Below are 17,176 nucleotides of genomic sequence, written 5' to 3'. Positions count from 1 at the left end.
CTAAATTTTACTGTGCTATGGTATGGAAATTTGGAGTTATCATACAAAATCCAGTTGAGATACTAAAAATTCAGTTTAACATGATTTAACATATAAACTGTCTGCAATATTTTCATACTTCTCACCAAGCTAGCTTAGTCTCCAATCCCAGACTCTATGGGGTCTCACACACTATGTAAAACTATACTCTCCCCACATGGCTCTTCCAGATTTATTCTCAGAAAATCTTAAATTTCTCTATTCTTTCAAGATCTCCAGCTGTATCCAGAGGTCTGACAACAGTACCTCCTTATCACTTCTTCTTAAAGAAGTCGTTTTTAAAATTCCCCATTCATTATTTGTTAAAAAAAAAAAAAAAAAAGCTGCACCTTACTGGAGCTAACTAGAGCTTCTCATAATCCTTGCAACTTAATTCCTCAAACACAGAAAGAAAGAAGCAGCTCACCTTGTCGGGGCCCGTCTCTGTTAATGGTTTCTGAAAGGCTGGGCGTGAAGAGACACACAGCATGCTGGAAGGTAGGGGAACTCTGTAACAGGAGTGACTGGCAATATTCCATGACATTAGCACAAATCTACAAAGTGAGAAGAGCAGCAACAAAAATATTAGCTCCCCAAATGCCCCATCTCGTGCAACTCCAGATGCAAGGAGAACAGAATTAGGTCAATCTGTAAAATTACAACAAAGTCACAAATCAATTTTAAAATTATCCACATGTATTACTTTTCTCAAATATTTCCAGGAACATAAAAACCGTAAAGAATAGTTACATAACTGCCACTCCTCTTACCTGCTGCATAGCCAGTTCGATCTCATCTTTCCTGCTCACTCTATCTCCCTCCACATTATCATCTTGAAATTTAAACTGACGCAGTCTGTCGGAGCCACCAAAGCGACTTAGTAGTCCTAAGCACTGGCGCTAAGGAAAGAAAAGACAAAAAATGAACAAAAGTTCACATCTAGCTGGATATGTTTAAAGTTAGTGACCTCTCTTTCTTGAGGGAGATAAAGAAAAACTCAGCTCAGTGGAGAGTGAAATCCTCTTTAATGTGTCTGATTTCTGACTTCCAACTGAGTCAACTATAAGTTATTAATATTAAAATTCATCTTTTTGCAAATTTATTTACTTGGCAGACAACTCATTAAAAGAATATTAATTTTTTTAGCAGTTAACACCCACTGAAGTCTCAGTGTTGGCCCCCAATTTTTTGTATCACACCAAATAACTCCTTAGTAGATACCCATTAAACAAACACCGATCAATAAACAGTGAGAAGAAAATGAGACGGTGGACAGAAGCAGATCTGTGATCATTGTGTCTACCAAGGCTCAAATTTAAAGGCTCTGACTCCTATGTCTTCTTCTGGGGATGTCATCAAGGAGTGGGGAACACAGAAGTGACCTTGGCAGATAAAATGCAAAGGTCATTTGTTTGACACGCTGGTACTTTTCACCTGAAAATACAATTGTTCCTATGGTTCTCAGAGGGAAAGGACAAGCTTTGCAAAATTGGCAATATGTCCAAAATCAGAGATGTGGGTTCCAATTGCAGGCACATGACTTTTTGCTATTTGTCCCGGGACTAGTTACTTAACTTCTTCAAGCCTCTGTGTTCACATTTCTAGAGTGATAATAGCAATTCTCACCTTGTAAAATTATTGTTTGGATTACCCGAGACACTGAATTATATTTAAAGTGCTTAGTACAGTGTTCTGCATGCAGAATGTGTTCAGTCGCGTCCAACTCTTATGACCCCATGGACTGTAGCCCACTAGGATTCCCCTATCCATGGAATTCTCCAGGCAAGAATACTGGAGTGGGTTGCCATTTCCTTGTCCACTGCACGTAGTAAGTGCACAATAAAAATGTGTTTGAAACATTGGTATTATATACATACACACCTATATACACATACATACCTACATATTATATAACATCTACTTTAAACTCATGTTAATTTAGAGTAAGTTTGGATAAGGCAAAACAGACTAAGGAGACTATAATATAAATTTATTTTGTCAAAACAGCTGGATCTATTTTTAAAACTTACAACTGGCTGTTTGCCACACTGACAGATAAAACAGATGCAGCAACACATTTCCAGAGGCCACCTTATGAAAGATGCATCAGAAATATTTTTTCCTCCCCACCAATTAAAAAAGTTAGGAGACTGAGGGGGGGGGGAAAAATCCAGATTATTTTGGCGTGTAAGTGGAGTGCTATCTGACAATGACTCAAAATGTTCCACTTACATGCCCTGGGTCCCAGAGATAACAGTAATATTATATAAAAATGTATAAACTAAAAAACTGATGGCAGCATTTTTCTTTCGGAAACTTGAAAAACAGTTCATGAAAAGAGGATTGGTTATGACAATTACTGTGCAAAAACAATGGAATATAGATTCTACTATATAAATATAATTCCTCTGCCCCAAAAGTGAAGATGTCTAGATCAAAGCAGGTCAGGAGGCTCCCAGAAGGACTGTGATAAAATACTGAATTGATAAGCTATCTACTGTGTTTGAATATATTGAAAGGAGATTACACAACTGGAGGAGAGTTTGAGAATAAATCAGAAGTACAAAAACCAAGCAAATAAAAAAAAGCAACAATTATTTACTCTAGGGAAAACATAATGTTTAGAAAAGTAACATATGGTCCATCCATGGCTTATTTATAAATGACTTTACACAGTAATAATATAATACTAAATGTTAATCTAATCAAAATTATGATACAATTTTTGAGTTGGGGGTGGGGGCTGTTATAAGAGACACACATATCATATGATGGAAGAACAGGAGTAAAGAGATCTAAATTCTTATCCTCTTTGATGGAAGGTTGACAGATGATTCTTAAAATTGGAAAATCAAGTAGTAGCAACATAAGCAAATTATTTAGAGGCATGAAAGACTCAATTAAAACCATTGCTGGGTTTACGCAAATTAAGGGAGCCGTATAAGGAGGATCAGAGAGGATAGTTGTACTTTATTATAAGTTTTACTACTGCTCTTTAAAGATTTAAGAGTCAAAAAAATTTTTTAATTTAAAAAATAAAAAAGAAGTAAAGAATCAGCTACCTGGAATCTTCCAATATGTCCCTGTAGTTCCATTAGTGATCCTTCATTTACATCAACATCAAGTTCACTTAGTATACCTATAAAATTTAGAATGTTTTTAAATGTAGTTTTGTAATTGACAAAATATAGACATTAAAAAACTAGGAAGAGTAGTTTTACTCTTTCACATTCTTTAATGCATGAACAGACACAGACTGCCATGAAGGAGGTTTGAGAAATACCTTACAACTTTACAAATTGTTAAGTGTACCACCCACCACACATTCAGTCATATGCAAACTAAATCTAGATTGGATCAGTGATTCAAAAGTGCATTTTAAAAAGTCTTTTGAGAAAAATCTATTTTTTATTTATAAATATAAAACAAAATTTTCTAAACTCCACAGTAAATTACTTTCTCATGAAACAGTTCAGAATATAAAACACTAAGAATGAAATGCATTCCTTTTTTCTTTTAACTCTTCTATGCATCATTTGGACTGTCTTGGCATCATTCAAGGCCACTGGACTGAACTGGGGAAATGACCATAATAAGCACACAGGACTGAGACATGACAAGGTGAGGTGGAGTTGACCCTGGGATCTCCTCAGAATGAACACAGGCTCTGAGTACCTTAATAAACACTGCACTCGGCCCTGCCAAACTCTCCTCCTCCCAACACAAAGGGCTCAGGCACCGAGGAATGTCCAGAGAGGAAAAATTCCTGGGGGTGTTGGGGCAGAATCAGGGGTTGGCCTCAGACTTCTCCACAGCAATGTAAAAATGGAGGCAGAATAGCTGAGTAGTTAAGTGCACAGGCTCAGAAGCCACAGTTCCTGGAAAGCGCTACAGTGCTATTCGTGTGACTTGGGACAAGCTAACCTCTCTGTGCCTCAGTTTCCTCACCTGTAAAAGGTGGATAATAATGGTTCTAACTCTCAAGACTGTTGTGATGATTAAATCAATTAACATGCTAAGCGTCTAAAACAGTATCCAGCATATAAATGCTTAAAAATATGAGTTATTATCATTAATTTTAGGCCATGCTGTCATTCAAGAATAAGGCAATCTTCAGGTGCTCATAAACATTAGAGAATTCAGAGAATGTTATATATTTTTTCTTGGGAGAGAGGACCTCAACACAAATTAAAAATTCCAAGAGATAAATCAAAAGAAAGAACTCAGAAATGGTGAAGTTGTAAGAGGAAAAAAAAAAACCGGTGCATTTCTATGAATCCAAGTAAATATACAAGTAAAACTAAACAGCTGAAGGTATTATGGTTCCAGAGCTGAATGAAAATGATATTTACTTCACAAAGTAAAAATATAAGTAAACATAACGTGAGGGTGGAAGATGTGTAAAGTAACTCATCTTTCACATCGAGTTAGTTGGTTCTGTCTAAAATTTATGTTAGTAAAACAAATTTTTTTAATGACCAAAATACCTTACTAATTATGATAATCTTTTCTTAATCATAGTCATCTTTTAAGAACTAATATCTCTTGTAAGAACTAACATCTCTTGTACACCTGTATTAAATAAAGAAAAGTCTATCTAGAATTCATCAATGTCTTCAGTTTCTCTTCAACTAGGTTTTCATCTATAAAGTTTACGTAAAATTAAACAGCTGCTTTCTAAAACTGCATGCAAAAGGCATCCCATTTTCATATATTATCTCTATACGTCTGTTTCTTTCCATCATGCCCCCTCACTCACCAATACATACAAACACATAGGACACTGGTTAAAAAGCTACTTACCAAATGTTAGCATTTGGTAATTTCTAGATAGTGGGATTTGAGTGTTAATTATTTTAACTTTCTGAATTTTTTATACTGACCATAAATCATTTTAATAAACATATGACTTCAAAAAAGGTAGTTAACTGTGTTAACTTTGTCCACTCTCAAATAATTCATATACAGCTGCAAAGTAGTAATAACCTCATTCTACTAAGTGTATGTCTATAAAGCCGTTGTTTAAAAATTCAACATAATCAACTCACCAGGAAGTGCTGCTTTACTTATAATTCCCGTCAGCAGAGCCAGTTCCTGCAAAGACCCTGCACTAATGTCCTGACAGCGCAGAATTGCTTGTATGGTATCTGAATGAGAAATGAGAAACTGCAACACCTACCAAGGAAAAAGAGAGGGGGAAAGGAAAACACAGAGGTGGAAAAGGAGAAAAGTATATTATAAATTTATATCCATCGGTTTAGTAACACTGAAGCAAATAATTTAATGTAATGAGGAATATTAGATAAACAGTTATCCTTTGCATTTACATAATTTATTTCTTCAAGAAGTCAACATTCGTAAGAAAGCTCAAGATAAGGATTATTTCAAAGTGTAGAAATTTAATACACTTAAGAGCTACTGCAGAAGAATAAAATAACTTGGAACAACTGCATGAAAACTATTATCTGACCCGTATTTTATCTGACCCAAAATTTTTATTTTGAAATTTTTGTCTAACTAGAACTAGAACATGAATTTTAAATAAGTGTGTATAAAAATGACTTCCCGAATTCAAGCTAGCTCTATGAAAGTCTGACTAGTGTGACAGGGACAATCACAGAAAGGCTTTTGTCTAATTCTCCTTTTGATATGGTGAAAATAAAGGAGATACAAACCTTGACCTCCAAACTCTGCCCTTCCAGCTTAGCATTTTACAGTGTCCCATCACAGAGGACTCTACTCTTTTTCACATCCAAACATCTTCTCAACTAGATTACAGATGCCTCGAAGGCAGGGACTACACCACAACAGGCTGAACATTTGAATCTCTCAGGAATTGTGGCCCTTTATTTTTTCAATAGATTCCTGGCCTCAGCCCATCATTGTTGGACATGCAACTCAGTAATCTGTATTTTTTAAAGAAGTTATTCAGGTAATACCGCTATGCTCAGGGTAAGTCTGGTCTTATTTCACAATGTCCCACTTCCACTAAAAAATCTTAACCTCAATAAAGTAGAAGACAGAGTCTTTGTGTGCTAAAGAACTAACTCAAAGGCTGTGTATGAAAGGGACAGAATGTCACCAAGACCAATGCAGTCAGTATAAAATCAGGTGTCACACTAGAAACAGCAGCATTCTATCTTGGTGAGGCAAGCCTAAAGACTGACGGCAGGGAAAGCAGATAAAATCACCATAAATTATTAGGACACAGCTCCTGAGGGTATCAGAAGAATAGAGCAATACAATAAAAAATGGCACATTCATGATGATAAGCCTAATTAACCAGCAAAAGGCTAAATTGTATACTGCATTATTAAAGAAATAAACATATTTTTGAAGATTTCACTGAAAAGCACTGAAAATAATATCACAACTAAATGTAGCATTACCATCTATCTTCTGTATTCTCTGTAAGGTCTAATAAAGTGTATAGCATTCTCTAATAAATACCAGGTTAAATTACATTTTAGAAGTCAGCTTATTTCTATCACGGTAACTGCTTCCTTCTATACAACAACTAATTTAGATGTCTTGCTTCCCATCTCACTATTCTATTAATTAGCTGTAACATTTCATTCAAACAAGAGTACAAAAACAAACCGATGAAGTTCAGAGCAAAGTACAAGGGACCTAAAGAAATTCATGTAAGCGGTCCATCTTCTGCATTTGTAAAACAAGGCTTTTGTACTTGATGATTTCTACACTAAGGGTTCCTCTTACCTGCCCTGCTGCCTGCAAGTGCTGAGCCATGCTGGACGTAAGGATGACCTGGCACAAGCGAAGAGCCGGGAGGAGAATCTGGCGGTATCGGTCTACTGGAGTAGGGATGAACACCGGGGGGTCTCTCATGCCAAACATGCTTGATTCATATCAAGGGAACAAGGAGACAGCAACAGTCCAAGAGTTAAGGTGCATTCCAACAGTCCCTGACCACCCCCACGGCAAATAACCACAGGTGACTGAGTAAGATGTGACGCTACTAACGAGGACTCTCTACCCCACATGTACAGTGAAGACAGAGTTAAGTGACTCTTGAGAAAAATCTTAGTAAAGACAAAATTCCCCAAACATGCTTATTCTACTCCAAATATTCCCTTAAGCCATAGAGACTATGAGTGACAAACAGAAACAAAAGCTGCTTTCCCCAAATTTCCCTCTCATATACACAAAGCCAAAAAGGAATCTACACTGTCTATTACATAAAATAAAACGAGATTTTAAAACCTAAAACGAGGTTGCAAAATGACTTAGCCTTTAAATTTAGGTCTCAGAACACTGTATTAATAAACTATTTGCCTACTGTAAATATTTCTATTTAAATTTTTGGACCAAAAAAAATGGTCGCCTGTTGAGAAGGGAATGAAAGCAGAATATGGAAATAAAAAGAGATAACAGAAAGGCTTTCCAAAGATGGGCAATAATAACACATCATGAGGGAGGGATATAACTTAATCCCCTTCACCTAAGGTGAAAGTAAAAACTTGCATTTTTAAAACTTCAGAAAGTGATGTTAATTTTTCTTGAAGCAAAATATTGTCTATAGCTAAACCTGAAAAACTCAAAACATGCAATTTGGCAATGGATCTTTTGAAGAAAGTTACTAAAACTGAAATAATGTTATTTGATAGTAAGCGGGTAGGCTATATATAAGCTCAATAATGTTGGAGCCACGTAGACAAAAAAGGAAAAAAAAATCCACATTCAAACTCAACTGAGAAATCTGCTAGTTTGGAACTTAAAATAATTTCATTTGAAGCTTTCAAATTAGTAAGCAGTTGGCAAAATGTTAAAATGAGAAAAACATAAAATATTACTCAAGTCATCAAGAAAAGAAAATCCACCACAAATTATAATTTCATACAGGACTTTAAAAGACGGTATAATAGAAAATATGTACTTCCACTAAACGGAACAATATAGTTTGGAAAAGTAACATCTACTAACAAAATGCTCTCCCATCTTTCTCTTACGTCACTGATCTAAAAGAAAAAGCACTCGTCTCCCAGGTGGTGCTAGTGGTAAAGAACCCACCTGCTGGGAATATAAGATACATGTGTTCAATCCTTGGGTTAGGAATATTCCTTCGAGGAGCACATGGAAACCTACTCCAGTATTCTTGCCTGGGGAATCCCATGGACAGAGGAGACAGGGGGCTATAGCCTATGGGGTCACAAAGAATCAGACATGACTGAGCATGCAGACATGTCTCTACTCACTTTTACCCTGACTAACAACTTTCATTTATTAGTATCAAATGGCAGGGGGGTATGACCAGACAAAACCATCAAGATGAGAGTACTGCTCAAACAGAATTATAAAGGGCAAAATTATGTTTGAAGTTCTTTTTCCTTAATAAACCTTTACTGGTAACAAAAAAAAGCCAAATGATACAGACACTTACCCCTGTGGGTCCATTTCTGGGCGCATGTCATAGACTTGGCACTGTGCCAGCCTCACAATCACGCCAGACCTCAGCAGCTCTAAAGCACCCTGCTGAATCTTGGCCACTCTTGTGAGAAATGCCTAAGAAGTTACAAAACAAAAATCATCAGTACATAGATTGCAGTCACGCGTCTCATATAAAAACGAAGCTTTCTCATAGCATATTTCTTTTTTAAGTTGAAGTATAGATGATTTACAATGTTGTTTTTATTTAATTCTTGGCCACACCCTGTGGCATGTGGGATCTTAGTTCCCCACACCCCCTGTGCTAGAAGGGAAACTCTTAACCACTGGACCGCCGGACATGTCCCCATCATAGCACATTTCTAATCTGTAATCATTGGTGACTAGCTAGGATGGGGCACATTATACCCCTATGGCTTCCCTTGTGGCTCAGCTGGTAAAGAATCCACCTGCAATGCAGGAGACCTGGCTTCGATCCCCGGGTTGGGAAGATCCCCTGGAGAAGGGAAAGGCTACCCACTCCTGTATTCTGGCCTGCAGAATTCCAGACTGTATAGTCCATGGGGTTGCAAAGAGTCCCACACAACTGAGTGACTTTCACTTTCACCATAGGATTTTCATGAGGAATAAATGGTACAGTGTATCTGAAGTGCCACACAGGCCTTGCATGGGTTACACACTCAGGGAAATCATCACATGGGCTGATGGAGGGCAGGAAAGACTGTTTTGCTCACAGCTGTATCTCTACTACCTCACCCAATACCTGGCACATAACAGATATTTAACAAATAATTGCTGAATAAATGTAGGAGGGAGGGAAAACAGAATCAATGAAGAATCTAAGGTTTTAGTGCTTCTCTTACTGTGACATTGGCGGTATTTTTAAGCAGGAGGAAATGGAAATTAAAACAAGATTTGGAGGAAAGGAAAGTAAATATATATACTAGATTGAAAAATTCCTGTGCTTAAAAGTAGAACCAGCACATCTACATTGGAATTTCATCAGGCAACTGGCACAGGCTGATTTTCTTTGGGAAGGACATGTGTGCTCACTCTCCTCAGAGAGCACTGGGTGTCACACGGCTTTGGCATCACCAGCAACAGAAGTGAGTAAGCAGCAATCTCAGCACCCAGCTAGCCTTCATAGGACCATTTCAACTCAACTCCGCAAGCTCAGAAGATGCATTCCTAGCACATGTACCCAAATTTAAAACTCCTCAGAAATGATTATGGCATGTATGATAAAAATATTAAAAATGTTAGCCACGTTCATTTTCCTTAATATAGCTTTCACCTCAAGAGGAAATGACCTGTTGATCTAACCTCAAGTGAACATAAAGCCTTACCATTTTGGATTCGTAAGTATAAAGGGCTTTTAGAAGGGGAGGCTGTGGAGTGAGTAGGCTCTGCAAAGTACGGTCATCTTCTACCAAGCTGTCCACAAGCACCTTCAGATAGCCACTGTTAGACAGATATAGGAGCCACTGCTGCTGCTTATCCACGGAGACGATTCGATCAAGGAGAGCCAGCGCCAGCATCTGAAGGAAGAATAAATCAAAGTCCAAAATGTGGAGATGGCTACCGAGTCAACAACAGTTAACGCCCTCTACCTGGAAACGTTTAAAAGTTTTCTTACAAGAAGAACTATTGCATGCAATACAACTCTCTCCTTTTTTTTTGGAGAAGTTGAAAGCTATATATCCAGAATCTTGATTTATTAATAAAAGGAAAATGTTCAGGGTAAAGTTATATTTCTGAAACAAAACCTAACACATTAAAATAATAGCATTAAACATATTTTAACAGAATCTAAACATTACTTGTTGGAGGAAAGGAGGAAATCGATTTTTAAAAATAGCATTTTCCCCTCCTGTGAAGTGTTACTTGCTCATTGTAGAAAACATAGAAAACAAACAAACAAAGTACGGAAATACAGTATCTGATAAACAAGACCACTTTGGCCTATTTCTTCCCAAATACTATTTTTTTAACATAATTAAGAGCACACTACATGATTCAAATGCTATGTGATTTTCCACCAGTAGGAAATTATCTTCTCAATATATTATCACCAATACGACATAATATTTTAAAGATACACAAATGTAAATACTTCTCAAAAAAGCAGAGAAAGATATATCCAATATAAAAGCTATTTCAGTTCAGTTCAGTTCAGTCACTCAGTCGTGTCCGACTCTTTGCGACCCATGAATCACAGCACGCCAGGCCTCCCTGTCCATCACAAACTCCAAGAGTTTACTCAAACTCATGTCCATCGAGTCGGTGATGCCATACAGTCATCTCATCCTCTGTTGTCCCCTTCTCCTCCTGCCCCCAATCCCTCCCAGCATCAGGGTCTTTTCCAATGAGTCAACTCTTCACATGAGGTGGCCAAAATATTGGAGTTTCAGCTTCAGCATCAGTCCTTCCAATGAACACCAGGACTGATCTGCTTTAGGATGGACTGAATGGATCTCCTTGCAGTCCAAGGGACTCTCAAGAGTCTTCTCCAACACCACAGTTCAAAAGCATCAATTCTTTGGCGCTCAGCTTTCTTTATAGTCCAACTCTCACATTCATACATGACCACTGGAAAAACCATAGCCTTGACTAGACGGACCTTTATTGGCAAAGGAATGTCTCTGCTTTTTAATATGCTTCTAGGTTGGTCATAACTTTCCTTCCAAGGAGTAAGCGTCTTTTAATTTCATGGCTGCAGTCACCATCTGCAGTGATTTTGGAGCCCAAAAAAATTAAGTCTGATGCTGTGTCCACTGTTTCCCCATCTATTTCCCATGAGGTGATGGGACCAGATGCCATGATCTTAGTTTTCTGAATGTTGAGCTTTAAGCCAAATTTTTTCACTCTCCTCTTTCACTTTCATCAAGAGGCTCCTTAGTTCCTCTTCACCTTCTGCCATAAGGGTGGTGTCATCTGCATATCTGAGATTATTAATATTTCTCCCGGCAATCTTGATTCCAGCTTGTGCTTCCTCCAGCCCAGCGTTTCTCATGATGTACTCTGCATATAAGTTAAATAAGCAGGGTGACAATATACAGCCTTGACGTACTCCTTTTCCTATTTGGAACCAGTCTGTTGTTCCATGTCCAGTTCTAACTGTTGCTTCCTGACCTGCATATAGGTTTGTCAAGAGGCAGGTCAGCTGGTCTGGTATTCCCATCTCTTTCAGAATTTTCCACAGTTTATTGTGATCACACAGTCAAACGCTTTGGCATAGTCAAGAAAGCAGAAATGTACATTCTTCTGGAACTCTCTTGCTTTTTCGATGATCCAGTGGATGTTGGCAATTTGATCTCTGGTTCTTCTGCCTTTTCTAAAACCAGCTTGAATATCTGGAAGTTCATGGTTCACGTATTGCTAAAGCCTGGGTTGGAGAATTTTGAGCATTACTTTACTAGCGTGTGAGATGAGTGCAATTGTGCGGTAGTTTGAGCATTCTTTGGGCTTGCCTTTCTTTGGGATCGGAATGAAAACTGACCTTTTCCAGTCCTGTGGCCACTGCTGAGTTTTCCAAATTTGCTGGCATATTGACTGCAGCACTTTCACAGCATCATCTTTCAGGATTTGAAATAGCTCAACTGGAATTCCATCACCTCCACTAGCTTTGTTCATAGTGATGCTTTCTAAGGCCCACTTGACTTCACATTCCAGGATGTCTGGCTCTAGGTGAGTGATCACAGCATCGTGATTATCTGGGTCGTGAAGATCTTTTTTGTATAGTTCTTCTGTGTATTCTTGCCACCTCTTCTTAATATCTTCTGCTTAATATCTTGCCACCTCTTCTTAATATCTTCTGATAGGTCCATACCATTTCTGTCCTTTATTGAACCCATCTTTGCATGAAATGTTCCCTTGGTATCTCTAATTTTCTTGAAGAGATCTCTAGTCTTTCCCATTCTGTTGCTTTCCTCTATTTCTTTGCATTGATCGCTGAGGAAGGCTTTCTTATCTCTCCTTGCTATTCTTTGGAACTCTGCATTCAAATGGGAATATCTTTCCTTTTCTCCTTTGCTTTTTGCTTCTCTTCTTTTCACAGCTATTTGTAAGGCCTCCTCAGACAACCATTTTGCCTTTTTGCATTTCTTTTCCATGGGGATGGTCTTGATCCCTGTCTCCTGTACAATGTCGTGAACCTCCGTCCATAGTTCATCAGGTACTCTGTCTATCAAATCTAGTCCCTTAAATCTATTTCTCACTTCCACTGTACAGTCATAAGGGATTTGATTTATGTCATACCTGAATGGTTTAGTGGTTTTCCCTACTTTCATCAGTTTAAGCCTGAATTTGGCAATAAGGAGTTCATGATCTGAGCCACAGTCAGCTTCTGGTCTTGTTTCTGATGACTGTATAGAGCTTCTCCATCTTTGGCTGCAAAGAATATAATCAATCTGATTTCAGTGTCGACCATCTGATGATGTCCATGTGTAGAGTCTTCTCGAGTTGTTGGAAGAGGGTGTTTGCTATGACCAGTGCGTTCTCTTGGCAAAACACTATTAGCCTTTGCCCTGCTTCATTCCGTACTCCAAAGCCAAATGTGCCTGTTACTCCAGGTGTTTCTTGACTTCCTACTTTGTATTCCAGTCCCCTATAATGGAAAGAACATCTTTTTTTGGGTATTAGTTCTAAAAGGTCTGGTAGGTCTTGATAGAACTGTTCAACTTCAGCTTCTTCAGCATTACTGGTTGGGGCATAGGCTTGGATTACCGTGATATTGAATGGTTTGCCTTGGAAACAAACAGCTATTTATCCCCATTCTATTATTCAAGGATCTTTATTAACCAGCACCTCTGTTGTTTCTACCAGTGTAAGGCAAATCTCAAAATTAGGAAAAAGATTATTCTCAGGGCCCAGTCTGAACTAATAAGGATGATGAATGTAAGTGAACAAAACATATGAATAAACAAAATATAAATTCTAAATTAGAGTAAATAAGAAAATTCACTAAAATATATTACAGAAAATAATTTCCAGTATATAACATCCATTTGAAAAGCTGATCCAACTTATGCCTTAATATAAAGTCAAAATATCTATCCAAGTACAATACTGAGCAGGAGTTACCATACCCTTCCAATCTCATGACCATCACAAGCATCTCGACAGACCACTTCCATGAGGGCAGCACCATAGCTCTCGATGATGGCTATGTTTTCTCGCTGTAATTTACTAAACACATCTTCAGGGGCAGTCAGCCTTTCCCACATGGTTTTCTTGGCTAAAGGGTTACAAGAGAAGACATATAAAACACTCCAGCAAAAAAAATAATTTGGTAACTGAGTAATTACACCTTATACATTTCCATTATTGCCTGCACACAAAGGTCCATCAACCAATGAGTCTGAGCAGGTAAATTTCAAGAACACAATGCACTATTCCATGCATGTACACTGAGATAACAATGGTATTAGGAAAAGGAGAAACTATCCTTAAAGAAATCAAAATGAATTAAGAGATTCCAGGAGAACCAATTCCTGTATTTATTCTGCTAATTGATCTGGCTTTATCTTTTATTGAGAGCTATGAGAATTTGGCTATAAAGGATCAGGTACAAAGTAGACAAACCTCTACTTCCAAAAAGCAGATGTTTTATTCTTTTATACTTTCTAATTGAAACACTTACTAAAAAGGAAAAGGTATACTCACTATGAAGACAACTTAAATTTAATTCAAGGTACAATGATAATTCAAGATAGGATTATAAACTTTACATAGATTCCTGAAAATCTTTCAGAAAAAAGTTTCATAAATATACTACATAAAGCAATACAGCTGAAACTAATCTTATGATTTTCCCCAACTAGGATAATGGCATCAGTTTTCAAATTGAGGAAAAATTCTTAAGACAGGGTGCTCAGAATGGAAAATAAAACAAAGCAGACATAATCATGAAAAATAAAATAAAGCCACAAGTCTACATTTCACTATAAAGTCTACAGTGGGCAAATTTTCAGTTTTAATGATTTTTTTTCCCTAAAATATTTTCACCACTACTTTAGTTTTATTTAATCACATTTCTTTTCCAATAGTGTCAAAGGAGGGTATGAGATTATAAATCTCAATCATGTCCCTTCCTTAAGCGACATGATCCCATCTGGTCCCATCTACTTTTCTATTTCAACCCCTTCCATTCTCCACCTCCACACTACCACCACACCAGCCTTTCTGTCCCTCAAATTCAGCTCTTACTTCAGTCTCAGGATCTTTGCACTAGCTGTTCTCCATATTCTTCCCCAGATCGTAGCATGGCTACCTCCTCTTCCCCATTCCAGCTTCTATTAAATATCACTTCCCCAAATACACCCAATACTCCCTCCTCCCCGACCCCTCCTCACAACATATCACAGGACTATTTTATTTTCTCCACAGTACTTATTTGCCAGATTTACTAAAATTATGTTATTTGAAGCGGAGGTGGATTTCCATGCTTGTTTCCTGTCTCCCCACATCGACCACATCAAACATAAGCTTGTTAACAATGGGATTCTGTCTTGTCTACCCCTATTTCTCCAGAAATTTAGCACACAAGTAGAAGCTCAAATATTAATTATTGACTGATCAACAGCTTAAAGGAAAGTTTAGAAACTCTCCTTCAGAGAGGCCACCAGACGCCCTCAGCGGGGGGAGCTCCATGGTGGGTGGGTTCTCAGGAGCCTAGTCTGAGGAGCTAGGGCTTCTCCTGTTCTACACACAGAACTGCCACAAAATTATGTGAGTCAAGAATCTGGGCAAGTCTGAAAGCCACCACTTTACAGGTTTAAGGCTTTTTAGCCCTGAATTCCTTAGTTCAAACATTCTGATTGAAATGAGGGTAAAGAGATGCTGACATATCACTCTAGAGATTCTTCCCCAAAACCCCTGAGGAACCCCTGCAAGAACCTTGGGGCCTCATAGTGAAATCTGAAAAACAAGGGATTGCAGAAGATATCCAAGAAATATTTGATTTCAAATTGTGAACAGATCTCAGAGTTCCAATATTACTTATTGACAGCACTACCTAGAAAAAAGAAAAATCTAATTCTTTCTTTAAAACGGGTAACAGACATGGTTGCCAAGGCAGAGGGACAGAGTGGGAATCTGAGATTAGTAGATGCCAACTATTATATACAGAATGGATGACAACAAAGTCCTACTGTAACTCAGAGAACTATATTCAATATCCTGTGATAAATCATAACGGAAAACAGTTTTTTTTAAAAGGCCTTTCTTTAAAATCCTCATTTTTTAAGAGAATAATCACCAAAATGATTTCTTCTACTCAATCTGTCCCTTCTTCCAACATACCACATAAATCACTGCCACACATACTTTCCTAAACTACAAACTTCTTATCAAGTTACTCAAAAATGTTAAATGTCTACTGCTTAATTCTGCTAGCTCTAACACTATAGTTTCATTTTCAAGGTCATTAATAATATGGTCCTACCATCTCAAATTGGCTTAATTTGCTATCAACCCTCTCCCCTGCTTATGGCTTGATTCTTTACTCCCTCCTAGTTTGGGCCTTACTGAAAAGACCCTCATTTATTCTTATGTAAATGCAACCCAACCAGAAAAGTCCAGCAAAATCCTTGATCTCCTTTCTCCTCTTAAATCCTGTAAAACTTGTAATTTATAATTGGGGTTGGCAAACTAAGGCCTGTGGGTGAAATGTGATCTCCCACCTGATTTTGTAAATAAAATTTCAATGTAACATAGCATATGTCTCTGGCTGCTTTTGCACTATAATGGCAGAGTTAAGGAGTTGCAGCAGAGAGCATATGGCTTGCAAAGCCTAAAATAGTTACTATCTGGCCCTTTACAGAAAAAGTTTGCAGGCATCCACTCTATATCATCCAATTTAAGGCTTATTGTTTTATAAGCACATATACTGCCATTTCTACTGGGATATAAGATTTTATGAAAGCAAGAACCCAATTCATGCTTTCTGGAACAATTTAAAATAATAAACCACCAAATGATTATTACTTTTTCTTTGTATTGTGAAAACTAGAAATAAGCTAAGGGTCTAAAAATGGGTAGGACATTTGCCACATATCCATAAGTGGCAAAATCTATAGAGGCATTAAAATGCCATTAAATGAGAGGGGAAAAGCTCATAATATACTAAGTAGAAAGAAAAAGGAAGATACAAATCAATACAAAAAGACGGTTGGCTCTAACCAAAACGTCCTGATAGTTATCTTAGAAAGGTGGAGTGTGTGACTCTTCTCTTCCTTTCATTTATTAATATGTCCTAACTTTCCTTCAATCAACATTTATTTTATTTTTAACATTTATTTTTAAATAAAAAAGAAAAGCTAAATGCTATTTTTTAAATACCTGATTATTTTTAGTCAGGTTCTAAGGTCCTAAGATCTGACTCAGGGTGTAAAACAAAAGGAGTGGTGAGAAATGTACATCTAAATTCACATCAAACAAAAAGTCTGCACCTACTACACACCAGCTGTAGCTGGTATTTTTAAGTCACTGGAGTTGGATTCAAAAGAACAGAGTCAATAACTGGCAAGATGCTCTATGAAATCCTTTCAGTCCCACTACTTCATGACTAAAATCATAGGTGTACTTGTACTATGATTCTAGATCATATTAACACCTAGACCATAAAAATGGGAAATCTCACGATACAATTCTCAAAAATTTAGTAACAGCAATAGATCATCTTTTCTAGTCTCCTTTAAAAAGATGACTGGAAAAAAAAAAAAATGACTGGATACTACAATTTCATAAACAA

General features: G+C 37.4%; 1 protein-coding gene and 1 long non-coding RNA gene across 2 annotated transcripts in view; one reads left to right on the top strand and one right to left on the bottom strand.

Annotated features, from left to right (window-relative positions):
- Positions 1 to 17,176, bottom strand: part of NUP205 (nucleoporin 205) — an 80,632-nt gene that overhangs the window by 7,307 nt on the left and 56,149 nt on the right. The window contains exons 31-38 of the mRNA XM_043463795.1: positions 13,512 to 13,660; positions 9,771 to 9,962; positions 8,420 to 8,541; positions 6,739 to 6,877; positions 5,067 to 5,193; positions 3,081 to 3,157; positions 789 to 917; positions 446 to 572 (exon numbers count right to left, since the gene is read on the bottom strand). Of these exons, the coding sequence (XP_043319730.1) occupies positions 446 to 572; positions 789 to 917; positions 3,081 to 3,157; positions 5,067 to 5,193; positions 6,739 to 6,877; positions 8,420 to 8,541; positions 9,771 to 9,962; positions 13,512 to 13,660 (1,062 nt within the window). The remainder of the gene's footprint in view (positions 1 to 445; positions 573 to 788; positions 918 to 3,080; positions 3,158 to 5,066; positions 5,194 to 6,738; positions 6,878 to 8,419; positions 8,542 to 9,770; positions 9,963 to 13,511; positions 13,661 to 17,176) is intronic.
- The window catches only part of LOC122438682, a 68,822-nt gene that overhangs the window by 10,147 nt on the left and 41,499 nt on the right, over positions 1 to 17,176 (top strand). The gene's annotated exons all lie outside the window — the stretch shown is intronic.

The sequence above is a fragment of the Cervus canadensis genome, chromosome 3 (assembly GCF_019320065.1).
Source record: "Cervus canadensis isolate Bull #8, Minnesota chromosome 3, ASM1932006v1, whole genome shotgun sequence".
Taxonomy (NCBI): Eukaryota; Metazoa; Chordata; class Mammalia; order Artiodactyla; family Cervidae; genus Cervus; species Cervus canadensis.
This window is presented reverse-complemented; position numbering and strand designations above follow the sequence as displayed.